The sequence below is a fragment of the Balaenoptera acutorostrata genome, chromosome 3, assembly GCF_949987535.1.
Source record: "Balaenoptera acutorostrata chromosome 3, mBalAcu1.1, whole genome shotgun sequence".
NCBI classification, from domain to species: domain Eukaryota; kingdom Metazoa; phylum Chordata; class Mammalia; order Artiodactyla; family Balaenopteridae; genus Balaenoptera; species Balaenoptera acutorostrata.
Window position 1 is genome coordinate 180,625,041 of NC_080066.1, and position 21,362 is coordinate 180,646,402.

A 21,362-nucleotide genomic window follows, 5' to 3' on the forward strand; every position below is an offset into this window, starting at 1 on the left:
CCACCATGTTCACATCCCAAATTACAATACAAGTAATAGAGGCTGACGGCCTGAGGCTGGCTGTCACCACCCTCCAGACTGACTCTTACAAGAGACCCCCTTCCCCACGGCTGGGCCCATGGGGTCATACCCAGTCGAATGACTCCATCCACCAGAGACTTAGTTCCCTGACCAGGGATCGAACCTGGGCCCACAGCAATGAAAGCGCCGAGTCCTAACCACTGGACCACTGGGGAATTCTTAGAAAGTAAGTTTTTCTAACCAATCGAATCTGTAGGAAGAAAGTCCTCAAGGTAAAGGGGGGAAAGAAGTGGTTTTATTCCTATTAGATAAAATAGATTTCACAATAAGGATTGTTACCAGGTATGATTTCATGATGATATAAAGGGCAGTACATCAGGAAGACATGACAATTATAAATGTGTATTTCTAAATAATAGAGGTTCAATATACAAGATGTAAAAACTGACAGAACTAAAGTAAGAGAGTTGGAGATTTCAACACCCCTCTACCATAACTGATAGAATAATCACTCAAAAAATCAGCAAAGATACAGAAGATCCTGACAGCATTATTAACCACCTTGACCTAACTGACATTTACATAACAGTATATTCAACACCTACAGATAAAATATGTTTTTCAAGTATATATGGAACACTCACTCAGAGGAACAAGATGCTGGACCAAAAGATCAATCTCAATAAATTTCAAAATGCTGAAGACTTATGGAACAGGTTCTCTGACCACAGTGGAATTAAACTAGAAATCACGAACAGTAAGCAATCCAGAAAATTCCTAAATATTTGCAAATTACATAACACACTTGTAAATAACCCATTGGTAAAGAAGAAATCACAAGGGAAATTAGAAAACATTTCCAAGCAAGTAATAAAGAAAGCACTTTTCAAAATGTATAGGAGGCAGGTAAAACAACGCTTAGAAGAATACTTATGGCTTTAAACGCTTATGTTAGAAAGGAAGAAATGGTTAAAATCAATGGTCTAAATTTTTGCCTTAAGAAGGTAGAATAAGAAGAGCAAATTAAATCCAAAGTAAGTTGAAGAAAAGCAATAATAGGGCTTCCCTGGCAGCGCAGTGGTTGGGAATTTGCCTGCCAACGCAGGGGACACGGGTTGGAGCCCTGGTCCAGGAAGATCCCACATGCCGCGGAGCAACTAAGCCCATGCGCCACAACTACTAAGCCTGCGCTCTAGAGCTCGTGAGCCACAACTACTGAGCCTGCGTGCCACAACTACTAAAGCCTGTGTGCCACAACTACTGAAGCCCATGAGCCTAGAGCCCGTGCTCCGCAACAAGAGAAGCCACCACAGCGAGAAGCCCGGGCACCGCAATGAAGAGCAGCTCCCGCTCGCTGCAACTAGAGAAAGCCCACGTGCAGCAACGAAGACCCAACACAGCCAAAATTAAATAAGTTAATTTAAAAAGAAAGAAAAGCAATAATAAAGAGCAGAAATCAATGAAATACAAAACAGACAAACAATAGAGAAAATTGACAAAGCCCAAAGTTGGTTCTTTGAAAAGATTAGCAAAACTGATAAACTCCCAGCAAGACCAATGGAGGAAAAAAAGACAAAAAACACAATACAACCAACTGATATCAGGAATGAAAGAGGGGATATTGTAACAGATAGATATTGAAAAGAGAAGGGAGTATTATGAACTGTATGTCAATAAATAGGACAATTTAGGTTAAATGGACAAATTCCTTGAAAAACATAATTACCAAATCTGACATGAAATAAAATTGAAAATCAAAATAGCCCTATGTTTATCAAAGAAGCTGAATTTGTTACTGAAAGTCTCTGCACAGGTGACAGAAGTGTTCGAAAATGGTATTATGGTGATAGTTGCACAACTGCACAAATTTCCTAAAATTCACAATGGGTGGATTTTATGATATGCAAATTATATCTCAATAAAGCTTTAAAAAATCTTACAGGGCTTCCCTGGTGGCGCAGTGGTTGAGAATCTGCCTGCTAATGCAGGGGACACGGGTTCGAGCCCTGGTCTGGGAAGATCCCACATGCCACGGAGCAGCTGGGCCGGTGAGCCACAACTACTGAGCCTGCGCGTCTGGAGCCTGTGCCCCGCAACGGGAGGGGCCGCGATGGTGAAAGGCCCGCGCACCGCGATGAAGAGCAGTCCCCGCACCGCGATGAAGAGTGGCCCCCACTTGCCGCAACTAAAGAAAGCCCTCGCACGAACCGAAGACCCAACACAGCCAAAAAAAAATAAATAAATAAAATAAATAAATAAATAAATAAATAAAGTAGCTATAAAAAAAAAAATCTTACAAAAATCCAAATTATTTGGCGTTGTTCTATGTGATTGTTGACTGTTCCATGGTGCGATGTACCATGTTATCACCCATTCCACTACTTCATTTTGTTTCTAGCTTACTGTAACAAACACTGTAGGGGGATGGGAGTGAAAGCTCCCCACAAAGAAAACTTCTAGGCCCGGTGAATTATTTTAAACATTTAAGAAAGAAACACTCGGGCTTCCCTGGTGGCGCAGTGGTTAGGAATCCACCTGTCAATGCAAGGGACACGGGTTCGAGCCCTGGTCCGGGAAGATCCCACATGCCGTGGAGCAACTAAGCCTGTGCGCCACAACTACTGAGCCTGCGCTCTAGAGCCTGTGTGCCACAACTACTGAAGCCACGCGCCTAGAGCCCATGCTCCACAACGAGAGAAGCCACCGCAGTGAGAAGCCCGCGCACCACAATGAAGAGCAGCCCCCGCTCGCCACAACTAGAGAAAGCCCGTGCGCAGCAACAAAGACCCAGTGCAGCCAAAAATAAATAAAATTAATTAATTAATTTTTAAAAAATGAAAACATATAACCACAAGAAGTCTTGTATAAAGTTTTATAGCAGTTTTATTCAGAGCAGTCCAAAACCAGAAACAACCCAAAAGTTCCTCAAGAGGAGACCAGATAAACAAGTTGTTTTGTAGTCATAGATTGGAATGAATACTACTCAGCAGTAAAAAGGTATGAACTACTGGTACGACAGTATGGATGAATCTCAAGGACTTTGTGCTGTGCTAAAGGAGCTGGACACGAGAGCACAAACTGTGAGATTCCATTTAATATGAATTTCTAGGGACTTCCCTGGTGGTACAGTGGGTAAGACCCCGCGCTCCCAATGCAAGTGGCCTGGGTTCGATCCTGGTCACGGAACTAGATCCCGCATGCATGCAGCAACTAAGAGTCTGCATGTTGCAATGAAGATCCCGTGTGCCGCAACAAAGACCCGGTGCAGCCAAATACATAAATAAATATTAAAAAACAAAGAATTGTATAATAATAACCAAGTGGGGAAGGAGACTGGGTGGAGGTATAGATTAAATAAAAATCACAGGGGCTTCCTTGGTGGTGCAGTGGTTAAGAATCCGCCTGCCAATGCAGGGGACACAGGTTCGATCCCTGGTCCAGGAAGATCCAACCTGCCGCGGAGCAACAAAGCCCGTGCGCCACAACTACTGAGCCTGCGCTCTAGAGCCCGCAAGCCACAGCTACTGAGCCCATATGCCACAACTACTGAAGCCCATGCGCCTAGAGCCCGTGCTCCGCAACAAGAGAAGCCACCGCAATGAGAAGCCCGCGCACCGCAATGAAGAGTAGCCCCCGCTCACCGCAACTAGAGAAAGCCTGCACATAGCAATGAAGACCCAACACAGCCAAAAAATAAAGAAAAAAAGAAATTTATTTTAAAAAAAAACAAACATAAAAAACAACTTGGTCATGTTGCGGGCCTTACACAAGTAACTAACTTCGTTATCTCCAAACTGAGACTTTGAGCCCCTGAGGAAAACGATCCTCAGCAGCTGAAAGCACCCCTCCTGACACAGTACTAATGAACTGGCTTATTAAAACCTTACCCGGACTTCCTATGAGCAAAGATTACTGCAAAAGCCATCAATTTCTGGGAGGAGGTGGGGTCAGAGGCTCCAAAACCAAGCTCCTTCTGCCTGTGACTCAGCGTGCTTTTCCTCTGTTACTGACTCTCGTTTCTCACATCACCCACACAACTGGGCGAGGTGACTGTGAGGGTTCCGTTAGGCAACGATAAGCAGAGCAGAAGTGGATTTTTAAAGGAACCTAAAATCATTCTTCAAGTGAATAAGATTAAACTGTTTTATAATGATGATAGATATTCCGGAACTCTATAAGCTAAAGAGATTATTTTCACAGTTGAAAAACAAAAATAAAACCAAAGAACAGCATAAAACTTGTGGATCAAGGATCAGTGACACTGGACCATCCAATAAATTATTAGCAATAATATTCCTAGAAATGACACCAAAAGCAGTTGTCTTTCTTCTAGAACTTTCTTCTAGAAACTATAAAGTCATTTCTTCCTGTAAATCAGAAATAATAGCAATACCCTTTTCATGTTAGAAGCTATGTGCAGTATGACTCATTCCAGATCCTCTATGGTCATCTTCTGTTTGTTTTGATTTTTTTTATATAAGTTTATTTATTTATTTATTTGTTTGTTTTTGGCTGTGTTGGGTCTTCGTTGCTGTGCGCGGGCTTTCTCTAGTTGTGGCGAGCGGGGGCTACTCTTCGTTGCGGTGCGCGGGCTTGTCATTGTGGTGGCTTCTCTTGTTGCAGAGCACGGGCTCCAGGCGCGCGGGCTCAGTAGTTGTGGTGCGCGGGCTTAGTTGCTCCACGGCATGTGGGATCTTCCCAGACCAGGGCTCGTACCCGTGTCCCCTGAATTAGCAGGCGGATTCTTAACCACTGTGCCACCAGGGAAGTCCTGTTTTGATTTGTTTTTTACTTTTAATTCTGAAATTATTTTAGACTAACAGAAGAGTTGCAACGATAGTAAAGGAAGTCCCCTTCACCTGGCTTCCCCTAATGTTAACATCTTACATAACATTTATCAAAACTAAAAATTAACATTGGTACAAATCTATTAACTACACTAGACACTTTATTTGGATTTCCCCGGTTCTTCCACTAATGTCTTTTTCTCTTCCAGGATCCAGGAGACCACACTTCAATTAAGATGTCATGTCCCCTCAGTCACCTCCACTCTGTGACAGCTCCACAGTCTGTCTTTGTTTTTCCTTATCTTCACAGTTTTGAAGAGTACTGGGCATGTATTTTGTAGAATGACCCTCAATTTGGTCTCTTCTGATGTATTCTCATAATTCAACTGAGATTATGGATCTTTGGGAAAGAACACCATGGAAGTGACATGCTCTTCCCATGCCACTTTATCAGAAGGTACATGATATCAATATGTCTTATTATTGATGATGTTAATCTTAATCATTTAGTTAAGCTGGTATCTACCAGGTTTCTCATTGTAAAGTTACTATCTTTCCCTTTCTATTTTCTATTCTTTATCAGCAAGTCAGCAAGTCTAGCCCACAGTCAAACAGAAGGAAAATAAGCCTCACCTCCTGGAGGAAGGAATATCAAACAATTTGTGGATATAAGTTAAAACCACCACAGTAATTAATAAATATTTGGGAGGCAATCACTTGAGGCTGTGCAGAAATTCTGTTCCATTTATTTATTTAAACTCTTTTTGGCCACACCACAGGGCATGCAGGATCTCAGCTCCCCGACCAGGGATCGAACCTGTGGCCCCTGCAGTGGTAGCTCGGAGTCTTAACCACCAAACCAACAGGGAAGTCCCAGAAATTCTGTTCTCTTTAAAGTTTCACCTTACTAATTTTAGCATTCATCAGTTTATCTTGCCTGCAGAAATTATTACTATGTATTCTAATGATGATTTTCCATTTCCCTCATTCCTCTGTATTTATGAATTAGAATTCTTCTATAAGGAAGAATTTTCCCCTCATCCCAATTTGTTTATTCATTCGGCCATTTATTTACATCAGTACACACACATGGTAATTTGAATGAAGAGGGAGAGAGAGGGGTGCACACATGGGTTAGTATACATACACACTAGCTCCGTCTGTTCAGAGGACCCAGACGTGCTGACATCCCAGGAGCAATGAGCACACCTGGTGCCAAGGTCTTATTTTCTAAATACCTTTCTCCAATAAAAGGGACCAAAACTCCTTTGAGAAATGGAAGATTCTAGGGGCAGGGAAAATACAAGATGAGCTTAGAGAATCTTGTAGTACCAAAAAGTAAAGAAGTGTTAAAAAAAAAAGAAAATGATGGGGGATGTCAAAGGAACATAGGAGCCAACTTGAAAGTGCTCCCCACGGCCAGAGCGGGCTCAATTTCAGCTGGAACAATTATCAAATAAATAACGATAGCACTGGATTATAATCGCCTATAGTTTTGGACGTATGTATCAAGAGCAAATGAGAACTCACAAGAGAAAACCCAAAATCCAACTCCCCGTGGGTTTAGATTACACAGGCTAGCAGACACCTATCAGAACTAAGCTGGAGACCCTGTCACTGATTCTGGACATCCAAGGGCCACAAAACACCACCAGCTCAAAGTGCATTTCCTTTTAAGTAAAGGAAATATGTGACAGTGGCTGACAATAACTGCCCCCCCACACACAAACTTTGAAAAAAAAAGTAAAGTATCACTGATTCAGTGGTATTTTATTTTAAAATATCTTTACTTATTATGGGATTTTAAAAGAAAAATATGTGTTCTAATCAACCACTTTTAAAGTTAAGACAATGAATTGTTTCTGAAATGTGACAATCACACGTCCTATAATGCAGGCCACCATCTGGTGAGTGTCTATCACGCACCCTGCGTCGCCAGCTCCTGTCTCCTCGCTGCCTTGGTCAGTCCTCCAGCGCCTCACGACAGGAAGCCAAGGCTCGGGGGGACGAGGCACTTCCAGCATCGGGGGCCTGATGGATCCAGGACACGCTTCACTGCTAGGAAACCACGGCCCTCAGGTAACTCCACATTCTCCCCAGGGACTGAGGTTACCCGAAGGTACTTTTCCAGATAAACTGAGTGTTTCCGCCTCCCCAGAGGACTGCCCTCAAAGCATTCTAATCTTCTTTCATGGGAATATTTCTAAAATGTTACAGATCCCTCTACCTTCCTGAAGGCACATCGGTGACCCAGTATGACCTCTCCTTGACGGCTGGCTCAACAGAGCGAACGCGACTGTGCATCGTTCTGACACAGCGACAACCCCAGGAGCGTCTAAAGTCTGCAGGCTGTTTGTCCGGTCCACTTTTGTATTTATCTCTTCACTAAAATAAGACCTGGCGGGGCTTCCCTGGTGGCGCAGTGGTTGAGAATCTGCCTGCCAATGCAGGGGACACGGGTTCGAGCCCTGGTCTGGGAAGATCCCACATGCCGCGGAGCAAGTGGGCCCGTGAGCCACAACTACTGAGCCTGCGCGTCTGGAGCCTGTGCTCCGCAACAAGAGAGGCCGCGACAGTGAGAGGCCCGCGCACCGCGATGAAGAGTGGCCCCCGCTTGCCACAACTAGAGAAAGCCCTTGCACAGAAATGAAGACCCAACACAGCCATAAATAAATAAATTTAAAAATAAAAAAAAATTAAAAAAATAAAGGCAGAAAAAAATTTTTTAAAAAAATAAAATAAAATAACACCTGGCAAGTCCTGCTGTCTGCAAGTACATCTACCCCTGAACCCGACAGAGTTCCCTCTCCACAAACTGCAACTGATCACTCCCAGGGAATATATTTCTCTAATCCTATCTGAAACTCATTTTTCAATATATTCAATAGTAACTGATTTACAACTAATTAAATCACAAGGACCTCTAATATCTTTTTTTTTTTAACTTTTTTTTTTTGGACCGCATGGCATGTGGGATCCTAGTTCCCCGACCAGGGATCAAACCCACGCCCCCTGCATTGGAAGCGCAGAGTCCTAACCACTGGTCTACCAGGGAAGTCCCTGGACCTCCAATATCTTTTTTTAAAATTAATTAATTAATTAATTAATTAATTTTTTTAAATTAATTAATTTATTTATTTTTGGCTGTGTTGGGTCTTCATTTCTGTGCGAGGGCTTTCTCTAGTTGCGGCAAGCGGGGGCCACTCTTCATTGCGGTGCGCGGCCTCTCTTGTTGCGGAGCATGGGCTCCAGACGCGCAGGCTCAGTAGTTGTGGCACACGGGCCTAGTTGCTCCGTGGCATGTGGGATCTTCCCAGACCAGGGCTCGAACCCGTGTCCCCTGCATTGGCAGGCAGATTCTCAACCTCTGCGCCACCAGGGAAGCCCCCCTCCAATATCTTAAATCTAAGGTTTCAATTATAAAAATCCAACATACACACAACTCTTAGGAACATATAGACTGTTTAAAGTGAGGCATACTTCTACCACTTAAATTCTTTGTGACCATCAATCATTGATATTGTAGTAAACTTGGACATGAATAAACTCCAGTACGATAATATAAAATTAGCCTATAATCCTCACTGCCCAAAGAACTCTGTTATGACATGTTATCCCATGAATACAATTTTCCCATTAAGTTGCTCTCATCGATTTAAACCTGTGTCTGCAGATGTAGAGAACAAACGTATGGACACCAAGGGGGGAAAGTGGCGGGGGGTGGTGGTGGTGGTGGGATGAACTGGGAGATTGGGATCGACATGTATACACTAATATGTATAAAATGGATAACTAATAAGAACGTGCTGTATAAAAAAATAAATAAAATAAAATTCAAAAATCAAAAAAAAAACGAAAACAAAAACCTGTGTCTGTATTTAGTCTCAAATAGGTCTCACGTTGCCTACCTTTCAAAGTGCTGTTTCATTTGTTTACATGCATAATAGTTTCCATCTCTCAGGTTCTGCATCTTCATGACTTCAGAAAACGTTCCCTCTCCTATTTTGCCAATTGCTTTATAGTCTATAAATGAAAACAATTATAAAAATAAAAGTTTACTTATGCATCTGTTTTGTACTCACTTCCAGATAGCAGACGTCTTTATCTGTAAAATAATCCAACGGCAATATATTGAGGATACTTCGCCTATGTTTTCTAAGGTTCAGTGTTGCCCTTATTTCAGGAGAAACTGGGCTGTATGTTGGCAACGCGCAGTCTCTGCTCCCCCTCGTGCAGCGGGGAACCACATGACCTGAATCCTGACCAGCGAGGAAAGGCTCATCTCCCCTATGAGATGCTCGCAGACCAAGCATCCACTGAGCCTGTCGGCCCAGGGAAAGTGGCGGGAAGAGTCAGAATGACAGTGCGTTGAACACTACTGACTGCCTGGGCAAGAGATCTCAGGACAAAAGTGAGCTCAGGAGAGAACAGCTACTTTCCAAGCAGAAATGGAAGCAATGAGAGAAGCCCAGAAAGCAAAAGTCTCTTTGGGTTGGAAAAGCTTCCGCAGCCCAAATAATAGGAGGATAAAACCAAAAAAACCTTGACAGAAAGCAGCTGTGAGACTTGACAGACAAACAAGCGAGTCAGCCTTGCACCAAGGTCACAGGAAGGCAGCCACTCCCCACCCGACCCAGGCGCTTGCCTCAGAGAGGAGAGACGCTCCCGCACATTGAGACAGAGAAGCAAAACAGCAAGGCCCCAAAGAAATACGACAGGCTTGAGAAGCATGCTTAGAAAAGAACCTTGAGTGTGGAACTGACCAGAAGCAAACAGATCAGAAACCTATTAAACAAACTTGGACCAAAAGGAGCCCATCACCTTTGGGTCCCAAACCGACATCAACACAGAGCAGGCTTTCAAAACTGTCCCCGCTCCAAAGGAGGGCCTCCCCTTCAACACCTCTTCTAGACAGAGCACAATTTTAACACCTTGTGTGAATTCTGATTTGAACAAACCAACAGAAAAAAGGCACAACTGTTTTTAGAATAATGTTTTTTAGAAATGATATGTTTAAAGATTTTAAAAGTCCTTATCTGTTAGCAAGAAGTACTAAACTGTTTCCGGATGAAATGATACTATGTTTAGATTTGCTTTAAAAGCCTATACATTCCCATTCACTTCTGCCGGAAGTATAAACTGGTATAGTCATGTTGGAGGGCAATTTGACAATATCTATTAAATATTTTAGATGTGTATATCCTTTGACCCAGCAATTCCAATTCTACAACTTATCCTGCAAAGCATACTTGCTCAAGTACATGTGAGGTGAGAATGTCAGCATAACATTACTTAATAGGCGAAAACTAACGCCCCCAAACAGAAAACGGTATAAATTAAATGCGGTTTATCTATACAATGGGATGTATTGAATATATTTGAAAGAATGACACAGATACACAGATCCTTAAAAATAATGTCCCTAAAGACAATACACATACACACACACACACACACCACAGTTTGCGGCTGCTCTGAGGGATAAGGTTGCAGGTATCTCACTATCTAAGTCAGGTATATCCCATAAGGAAAGTACTATTTTATTTAAAAAACAACAATAAAAAATAAAGACTCCAGGAAAAAAAAGTGATGGGGGTAAAAATGACAAAATGTTGATCACTGTTGAAACTAGGTCACAGATACACAAGAGCATTCACTCTACTAATTTCTCTACTTCTGGCATGCTTAAAAATTGCCATGATGAAAAGTTAAAACAAAAGGGCAAAACCTCCTCCAGGATCCTCCCTGCCCATGCCCCCTTGTGACTAGCCAGAATAGAAATGACCTCCAGGAGACCTTGGGAGCCATGACATAAAGATGGTGGAAAAGCCACCCGGAAAGACTCTCAACCAGGAATACCCACGTAGGACATTTACACGAACAAGAAAAATACCTCCTGGTATAAAGGCCATGAGAATTGGGGGTTTAACCATTACAGCAGCTAGTAAGCATTATCCTAACATACTAATATATAAATAAATATCATAATTTATAAAACAAATAGAATAGACTTTTCAGACTTTGTATTTGTAAGATTTCACATGTTTACATTTGTCTGAGATTTTATCCCACTTGTAAGTTACTATCTTAGCCTGTCACTGTTTCATGGATGCTGGCAGAAGACACAGCCTCTTGGATCAGAGACAAAGGACTTCATTTCTCATGGTACAGCAAGGCATATGAGCATCAGCATATTAGCATTGGTTCCCCTTGCCCCGAAGTCCCATGGGGGTGACAGGATGGGCCCAGGTGACACCTGCACACACAGTGGATTGCTTTACAGGAGAGGAATCTAGGGCCAATGGCCCAGCACTTTTCAACAAGCAGTAAACAAGATGGATAAGCCTTGCCATCTGGCACACTCAGCAAGAACATGCAGGGAAGCTCAGGGCCTGAGGCAAATTGTTTTCCCAATGGTTCATTACAGTTTAATACGTACATTAACCAGTTTTGCTGATACAGAGTACTTGGTATGGTATTACTCTTACTTATAAAAATTCATATATAGGTAATATGATTTTAATGATGCTTTTTTTCTTTTTTGGCTGTGTTGGGTCTTCGTTGCTGCGCGCGGGCTTTTCTCTAGTTGCGGCGAGCAGGGGCTACTCTTTGTTGCAGTGCACGGGCTTCTCATTGAGGTGGCTTCTCTTGTTGCGGAGGACAGGCTCTAGGTGCGCAGGCTTCAGTAGTTGTGGCACGAGGGCTCAGTAGTTGTGGCTCACGGGCTCTAGAGCGCAGGCTCAGTAGTTGTGGCGCACGGGCTTAGTTGCTCGACGGCATGTGGGATCTTCCCAGACCAGGGCTCAAACCTGTGTCCCCTGCATTGGCAGGTGGATTCTTAACCACTGAGCCACCAGGGAAGTCCCTAATGCCGCTTTTTAATCTTACTAAAAAATAACAATTTCAGTGTACATTTTCACATATACTAGCTTCAGGCCATGCAAAATAAGAAAATCCTATTTGTAATCACATATTTGTAGAAATTGGAAAAACTACTTTTCCCCCAAAACAGCATCTAACCATGTTATTACCATTCAAAATACTGTATACCACTACCAGACTGTAGTAACTGTCACAGGAAGAAAGGAGAACCTGTAACTGCTGTGCATATGGTAGATGCTCAACAACTCCTGAAGAGAAGGGTTGAAGAAAATAATTCTTAAAGCTTTTCACAAAAATTTATTTTCCAAAGATGATTTCTAGAGAGGAAGATAAAAGCACTGATAGTGTGAAGTGAGTTGAATGGTGGTCCCCAAAAAGACATGTCCTCGTCCTAAGCCCCGGTACCTGTGAATGTGACCTTATTTGGAAATAAGGTCTTTGCAGGTGTGATTAAGTTAAGGAGCTTGAAATGAGAACGTCCTGGACTATCTGGGTGGGCCCTAAGTCCAGTGACAAGTGTCCTTATAAGAGACACACAGAGAAAGTAGAATGGTGGTTCCAGGGGCTGGTGGGAGGGGGAAATGGGGAGGTGTTGCTGAATGGGTACCGAGTTTCAGTCATGCAAGATAAAAAAGTTCTAGAGATTTGTAGTACACAATGTGCACACAGTTAACAATACTATACACTTAAAAATTTATTAAGAGGGTAGATCTCACGTTATGTGATTTTTACGACAACAAGAAAAGAGAGACACACACATAACAGACGTAGAAGAGGAGCCCGTGTGAACACAGGGGCAGAGACTGGAGGGACGCGGCCACAAGCCAAGGGACGCCCGGAGCCACCAGAGGCGGGAGGAGGAGGAGGGGTCCTGCCCTGGCGGCCTCGGAGGGAGCGCGGCCCTGCCCACACCTTGATTTCAGGCTTCTGCCTCCAGAACTGGAGAGAAGAAATTTCTGTTGTATTAAGCCACCAAATTTGTGACAAATTGTTGCAGCAGCCCCAGAAATTTAACATAGAATGTAACTGATATCTTTTTTAATCTAAGGAAAACATTCATTTTTTTCACTAAAGGAGAAAGACTTTCTAAGCATAACAAGGTAAGAAGTCACTCAGAAGAGGCTGATTTATTTGACTACGTAAAATTAAAAAGTCTAGCACCTCAAGAAACACCCGAAAAATGGTTAAATAAATTATGAAAAAGCCATACAAAGGACTATTATACGGCAAATAAAGAGGGGTAAGGCAGCTCTTTAGCTTCTGACAGGGAATATCCTTTCAAGATATAGTATTAAATGAAAAAGACAGGGACTTCCCTGGTGGCACAGTGGTTAAGAATCCGCCTGCTAATGCAGGGGGACACGGGTTCGATCCCTGGTCCGGGAAGGTCCCACATGCCGTGGAGCAACTAAGCCCGTGCGCCACAGCTACTGAGCCTGTGCTCTAGAGCCCGCGAGCCACAACTGCTGAGCCCGTGTGACACAACTACTGAAGCCTGCACGCCTAGAGCCTGTGCTTCGCAACAAGAGAAGCCACTGCAATGAGAAGCCCGCGCACCGCAACGAAGAGTAGCCTCCGCTCGCCGCAACTAGAGAAAGCCCGCACGCAGCAAAGAAGACCCAACGCAGCCAAAAATAAATAAATAAAAATTTAAATAAATAAATAAAGACATAATTTTTTTAAAAAATGAAAAAGACACACGAAAGAATGGTGTGTAAACCGTGTTAACATTGCTTTCAAAAAAGTTTCCACACTGTGTCAGGCAGGATAACGGCCCCCAGCAATGTCCACGCTCTAATCCCTGGAGCCTGAGAATGTCAGGCTGCACAGCAGGAGGGAGTTAACGGCTACGACTGCTGACGAGCCGGCCTTAAAACAAGGGCGTGATCTCAGATTTACTGGGTGGGCGCAGTGCGTCAGCCACAGGGAGCTCACCAGTGGCAGAAGGAGGAAGAGGAAACAGAATCAGAGACAGGCGGGAAGATGTGACGCTTTGCAGGCGGAGGACAGACGGGAAGATGTGACGCTGCTGGCTTTGCAGATGGAGGAGAGGCTACAAGTCAAGGAGCACAGGTGGCCTCTGGAAGCTGGACAAGACCGGGAGACAGATTCTCCCCCGGAGCCTCCAGGAGGGATGCCACCCTGCCAGCAACTCGATCTTAGTCCAGGGAGATTCGTTTACGTTGTGTGGTTTTAAGCCACTGAGTTTGTGACAATTTGTTATAGCAGCAATAAAAAACGAATACAGGGGCTTCCCTGGTGGCGCAGTGGTTGAGAATCTGCCTGCCAATGCAGGGCACACGGGTTCAAGCCCTGGTCTGGGAAGATCCCGCATGCCGCGGAGCAGCTGGGCCCGTGAGCCACAACTACTGAGCCTGCACGTCTGGAGCCTGTGCTCCACAACAAGAGAGGCCGCGATAGTGAGAGGCCCGCGCACCGTGATGAAGAGTGGCCCCCACTTGCCGCAACTAGAGAAAGCCCTCGCACAGAAACGAAGACCCAACACAGCCAAAAATAAATATATAAAAAAATTAATAAAACAAAAACAAAAAACGAATACACACAACACTCACACATTTATGCTAACCTATACACAGAAGGAACACAAGAAAGTGCCACAGTGGTTACTTTGCGGGGGACGGTTTAGATGGGTGGGAGGGCAGGAATGGAAGAGAGACTCACTTTTCACTATATATCCATCTGTGCTTCTTTTTGTGTTACACTTTGTATATGTATTAATTTTTTAAAGTAATTAAAAACAATTTTTAAGGGGTGAGAGACATTTTCTTTATGATTCCTTTAAGGAAAATGGCGTTTGAGATTAAAAGGTAAGTATATTGATTTTTATATAATATCATCGTAAAGAAAGTGGCAATTTATGAAATATAAATAATTGACAAGAAAATTAAAAATAACAAAAACATAAGACACCACTTCACACCCACTAGAATGGCTAGACTCAAAAAGATAGATAACAACAAGTATTGCTGAGGACGTGGATAAGTGAGAACTCTCATACGTTGCTGGTGGAAATGCAAAATGGTGCAGCCACTGTGGAAAACAGTTTAGCAGCTCAAGATATTAAACGGAGTCCCACATGACTCAGAATTCCACTCCTAGGTATATACTCAAGAAAAATGAAAACATATGTCCAAACAATAACCTGTACACATATGTTCATGGAAGCATTACTCATAATAGCCAAAGGTGGAAACAACACAAATGTCCATCATCTAATGAATGGATAAACAAAATATGGTCTATCCATACAATGGACTGTTATTCAGCCACAGACACATGCTGCAACGTGGATGAACCCTGAAAACGTTACGCTAAGTAAAAGAAGCCAAGCACAAAAGGCCATTTACATGAAATGTCCAGAATAGGCAAATCCACGGACACGAAAGTAGATTAGTGGTTACCTAGGGTGGGTGGGGTCTGGGGGAAACGGGGAATCAATGCTAATTTCTTTTGGGGATGATGAAAGTGTTTTAACAGATGATGATGATGGTTGCACCACTCACTAAAAATACCTAAAATCACTGAATTGTATACTTTAACTGGGTGAACTATATAGTATGTAAATTGTATCTCAATGAAGCTGTTAAAACAAACAAATCTGTGATGCCTGAGTCAGAGCAGCGGTTACCCTGGGGACTTCCAGGACACGGGTAACACTCTGTTCCTTGATCTTGGAGCAGGTTACACAAGCATGTTCACTTTCTGAAAATTCAGCAACCTGTACTTGTAATTCGTGCAGTTTACTGGATGTATGTTATACTCCAATATTTAAAAATTGGAAGAAAAAAAGCAAGCCAAAGTTAGGAATAAGCAGAAAGTATGAGGAACAGAAAGATATACAGTAAAGAGTATATTCAAGGAAAGGCACAAAGAAAAACAGATTCAGATCATATTAATGTCGGGATAATCACATCCACAAATTCCCACTGCTGAGACCCAACAAGGAGCTGCTTTAACCATGGTTCTAGTTCCCAGGAGGACCAGGCCTTCCTGCTCTAGAGTTTTCCTGTTCTCAAGCTCACCCTTAATTGATTGTTATAATTATAATACGCTTCCATATTGTGAGCTGTAGTCAGACTTACTGGTCTTCACAACTGAAACAGACTAAAACAACCTCTTGAATGAGAACAAAGTTTAGGGGCCACTTATATTCTTCAACAGATCCCCCCCGCAACAGGGAGACTGGATATCCTCTGCCATGGTTAGCTCCAGAGAGCCTCTTCTGGTTCCCTGCAACAGGCCTCCATCCTATTTCCCAGATGGCTCCTTTGTCCTAAGTGAAAACCCTCTGGGAAGGACTGCCAGCCCCAGCACTAACATTTCTTAGTCCTGGCAACTAACAAGAGTTGGAGACAAACTACATTACACCAAGACAAAGAAACACATAAAGACAACAGCAGAAACAAAGAATGCTTGGGGCAATGGAATATGATTTTAGTACTAAGACCATTCCATTCATAAGTAAGGAAATCTGTACACTACAAGCCACAGTCCTCAGCAAACACTGCGATGGAAGCCAAGCCTCGCGATCGCCTGTGCCTTGTGTGAGAAGAGGGGGGGCCATCACACCGGGAGGGGCCTCCCTGCACATCATCAGCAGGGAAAGCCACCTGAGGGTGCTGAATCGCTAGACTAGCATTTTCCGAATTGAGTTCCTCAAAACACTAGTACCCCCCAAACACTAATGGGTATTCCACAAAAGGGGGTTCTATGAGCAAATAAACCTAGGAAATGCAGGGCTAAATAAAGAGAAACACGTTTGACTACAGAATTCCTCAGTGCTTCTCCCTGAAAAGGCAGTGTGTCTCTAGGGCACCGAGGAGGACACAGGAGGGGTGTGCTGTGTGTAAGCAGACATGTCTCCCAAGAATACCAGTCAATACCCCAGGGCTGCTCTACACCCCCAAACTGAAGACCTTTAAACTAAGCTAGCAGAATCCCCCTTAACCATGTCTTCCCTGAATAAAAAATTAACTGATCTAGTTCCCAGCAAGGCAGGATTTCAAGGCTATTCTGCCAGTTTTACAGTCCTTCCCACTCGCCCTCTAAGAGAAGTTGGCTAGAGCAAGGCAGGGCTCAGCCCTGGTGGAGTCTTCAGGACTGAAGTGTCAGATCCCTTCTGATAAAACCCAGAAGCTGTAACTTGCTTGACAACCACAGCTTAAACTGAATCCCAGAGCCTCTCTAAAACAGGTAACCTGCGCAGTAAGTCCTGGAAACAAGACACGTAAGATTCTTGGGTGAATCTCCCGAAAAGCTTCTTCAAAACAAACTGACCAAAATACAGGCCCTGTGGCTTACCACTAATCTGTCCAGTTTGGAACTTTATAAAACAACTTTGACCAATTTCTCAAGGAGCCTCCAAACTTGAAATTCTGTGGGAAAATTCAACCAGCCGGACCCTTTTACTGAGTGATACACCCTCCTGCCCTCAAGAAGACCCACCCTGACCTGCCTAACCCCACTCTCACTCGTCAAGCAATAGCCAGGGAATAGCTGCTGCTTGTTAAAACAACACCAACCCTTTCCCTTCTCTTGGATGGACTAGACTGGAATGCCCAGAAATTTCCCTGAAAGGAGACACAGTCTATTACTGTGCAGAAAAGAGTTCACATGGCAGGCCTAAGACCACTCTCCTTAGAAAGGTCTGCTTGCAAGGTCGGCCCTTGGGGAGGGTTTCCACCAGCCCCTGCACAATAAGAGGGACTCACGGCGCCCACACTGTCGGAGCGAGCAATGGGGTTGACGCTGAATCTGCTTTCCTCCTCGGAGCTGGGATTTGCTATGTTCTGGGCAGAGGGTGCCTGCGTTATCAGCGCCCAGTAAAAATCCTGGGCACTGGGGCTCTAATGAGCTTCCCTTATAGAAAATACCCCACACGTGTTGTCACAGTTTGCTGCTGCAAGAACTAAGCACGTCCGCCCTGTGTGACTCCACTGGGAGAGGGATCTTGCGAGCTTGCGTCTCGTTTCCTCCAGACTTTGCCCCACGTCCCTTTCTCTGCTCATCTCGCTCTGCACCCTCTCACTGGAGTGCGTCGCAGCCACGAGTACGAGCACATCCTGAGTCCTGTGAGTCCTCTGAGCAAGTCATGGAACCAAGGGGTGGTCTTGGGACCCGCCCCCCCCAACGCAATTTATGCTGTACTTCAGCCTAAATGAATTAAACATCCCTGGTGGTGTGACTACATCACTGTGGGTGTCAATAAAGATTTATTAGCATCAGCTATGCACTGTGCCATGCACTGAAGACAAAGATCAGTAAGACACAATCCCTCACATTGAGGACTTAGCATGTGTTCCTGTGCCCCCAGTTTTAGGTCCTTTACTTAAAAAGAGAGGCGGGGGAGAGAGCCACGCTCGTGTTTAGATAATATTAAAGGCCAAATGAATGAGTACACGGTGTCCAAAATTGAGTACATGATGCTGTAGATTCTAATCCCCCAGGACCAACCCGGTAGGTAGGCGTTAGAGCAGATGTTTTTCCACCTTCTGTACGTACCCTGTCCTCTGCCACAGACCTGCCCGTGGTCCACTTTGCACCTTCTCTCCATAGGGCCATAAGCCTCTTAAAGGCAAAGTCTACTATCTATTCTCTTTCGTGCCCTGTACATACTCAACAAATGAATCAAAGAGGAAATGTCAGGTCACACGCCCCATAATCTAATATTCCTATAATACCCCGGACATATACTGCAGGGGGAACTTTGCTGACAAATGAATCACAAAATTATTACTATTGACTAATTGGCAACCAACACTTTTTTATTCATCTGTCTTTAAATACTGGGTATGTCCAATCACAGTGAGAGAGAACTCTTGTCCCTTAGGTTACCTCCTTTCCCAGGTCAGACCATCCGCATAAATGCAACAGTGAGATTGGAAGGGTAAGAAGAATAAAATGACTGGAAGGGTGCTATTTAAATTAACTTCATAGCCCTGCAATCAAACTGTCTTTTATAAATCTATTTATTTATTTTTGGCTGCATTGGATCTTCGTTGCTGCGCGCAGGCTTTCTCTAGTTGCGGCGAGCGGGGGCTACTCTTTGTTGCAGTGCGCGGGCTTCTCACTGCGGTGGCTTCTCTTGCTGCGGAGCACAGGCTCTAGGTGCACGGGCTTCAGTAGTTGTGGCTCGCGGGCTCCAGTAGCTGTGGCTCATGGGCTCTAGAGCGCAGGCTCAGTAGTTGTGGTGCATGGGCTTAGTTGCTCCGCGGCACGTGGGATCTTCCCGGACCAGGGCTCGAACCCGTGTCCCCTGCACTGGCAGGTGGATTCTTAACCACTGCGCCACTAGGGAAGTCCCCAAACTGTCTTTTAGAATATGTTTTCATTAATATTAGTATGGATCCATGGATATTTATTTTATACTTCGGGATAATCTAATACTACTTTATCTTGTTGCTTCAAATTGTTCCAGCTTTGGCCTTAGGGAGCTCTTTCAGTTGGCTCCTTTGTCCCTTTGACATGCTCCCGTCAATAAGGGGTTTGTTTCTTTTTCAGTACTTTCTTACTTTCTGGCACTACAAAATCTTATGCATTTCCTGCTTCAGTCCTAGGATAAACCACTTCACCAAGGAGCCCTGGCTCCTTCTACTGGAAAAAAATATTTATTAAACACCAAGATCTGAACACTAGGTGCCAGGCACCATTTTTCACTTAATCATCTCAAAAGTCCCATGCAGTAGGCATCCCATTAACCCATCTTACAAATGCGGAACTAAGGCACTGAGAGGTTAGGTAGCCTGCCCAAGGTCACATCCATAAGCAGCAGGCTTTAAACACAGGGAGTCTGACCCCAAAGCATTTCCCAAGCACGCTGCCACTGCTGTCTTCCCTGAGCAGAACACTGTCCAGGAGACGCAGATAAAGTCACACACGTGACTTATAAGAGCAGTGACCACGGTAACAGATCCTTTCCAAAGTAACTGGCTCAGCTGACAAGGTCCATGACAAGAGCAGAATCTGGGAACCCCACTGCCAGTGATATAGGGACACATTCTTCGGTGTGAGGAGCAGTGAAAGCACAGCTCCAGTTGAGAGTGGAATAGTGATCTCTGGAGTCAGGAGTAGGGAGAGGGGACTGACTGCAAAGGAGCACAAGACAACTTCTGGGGGTGACAGAAAGGTTCTGTATCTTGTTTTTGTTTTTTCTGGGTTTTTTTTGGCCACACGATGCGGCTTGCTAGATCTCAGGTCCCTGATCAGGATTTGAACCTGGGCCCTCGGCAGTGAAAGCACACAGCCCTAACTGCTGGACTGCCAGGGAATTCCCAAAGGTTCTATATCTTAACTGTGGAGACACTACTGTCTATATTTGCCAAAACTCATCAAACTATACTCTTAAAATAGGTGAATTTTATTGTGTGCAAATTATACCTCAATAAAGCTGATTAATCTGGGAGATTTCACATTAAAAAATTCAAGTTAGATCCTTATTCCACAATACACTTAAAAATCGGTAAATGAGAATTCCCTGGTGATCCAGTGGTTAAGACTCCACTCTCCCAATGCAGGGGGCCCAGGTTCGATCCCTGGTCAGGGTTGCTGCCTGCCGCAACTAAAAGATCCTGCATGCCACAACTAAGACCTGGAGCAGCCAAATAAATAAACTAACTAAATAAATATTTAAAATAATAATAATAATAAATGCTGGAGAGGGTGTGGAGAAAAGGGAACCCTCCTATACTGCTGGTGGGAGTGTAAATTGGTGCAGCCACTATGGAGAACAGTATGGAGGTTCCTCAAAAAACTAAAAATAGAGTTACCACATGATCCAGCAATCCCACTCCCATGCATATATCTGGGGAAAACGCTAACTCGAAAAGATACATGCACCCCTATGTTCATAGCAGCACTATTCACAATAGCCAAGACATGGAAACAACCTAAATGTCCATCGACAGATGAATGGATAAAGAAGACGTGGTACCTATAAACAATGGAATACTACTCAGCCATAAGAAAGAATGAAATAATGTCATTTGCAGCAACATGGATGAACCTAGAGATTGTCATACTGAGTGAAGTAAGTCAGAAAGGGAAATACAAATACTATATGATTTCACTTATATGTGGAATCTAAAATATGACACAATGAAATTATCTATGGAAAAAAAAAACAGACTCACAAACATAGGAAACAGACTTGTGGTTACCAAGGGGAGGGGGTGGGGGAGAGATGGATGGGGAATTTGGGATTAGGAGATGCAAACTATTAAATATAGAATGGATAAACAACAAGGTCCTACTGTATAGCACAGGGAACTATATTCAATCTCCTGTGATAAACCATAATGGAAAAGAATATGAAAAAGAATATACATGTATAACTGAATCACTTTGCTGTACAGTAGAAATTAACACAACATTGTAAATCAACTATACTTCAATAAAATAAATTTTTTGTAAAATGATGCTTTCAAATAACATTTAACAATATAAGAAACTGTTCAGCCATAATTTAATACTAAGTGAAAAAAGGATGGTAGTGATCATACGAATACATATACATGCAGACTTGCTTTTAAAAAAAAGTCAACTCTGCACTTTATTTATTTAGGCCAAGCCCCACAGCTTGCAGGATCTTAGTCACCGAACAGGGATTGAACCCGGGCCACAGCAGTGAAAGAGCCGAGTCCTGACCACTGGACC

The 21,362-nt window shown here is 43.7% G+C and overlaps 1 protein-coding gene across 3 annotated transcripts in view; it reads right to left on the reverse strand.

The window, feature by feature from the left end:
* MOK (MOK protein kinase) overlaps window positions 1–21,362 on the reverse strand; it is a 50,718-nt gene that overhangs the window by 15,930 nt on the left and 13,426 nt on the right. For 2 of the 3 annotated variants that reach the window (XM_057544289.1, XM_057544290.1), the window contains one exon: window positions 8,717–8,831. In XM_057544289.1, coding sequence (XP_057400272.1) covers window positions 8,717–8,831 — 115 coding nt within the window. Of the gene's footprint in view, window positions 1–8,716; window positions 8,832–21,362 lie in introns of those variants that run through there. The other variant, XM_057544291.1, reaches the window with a different exon arrangement.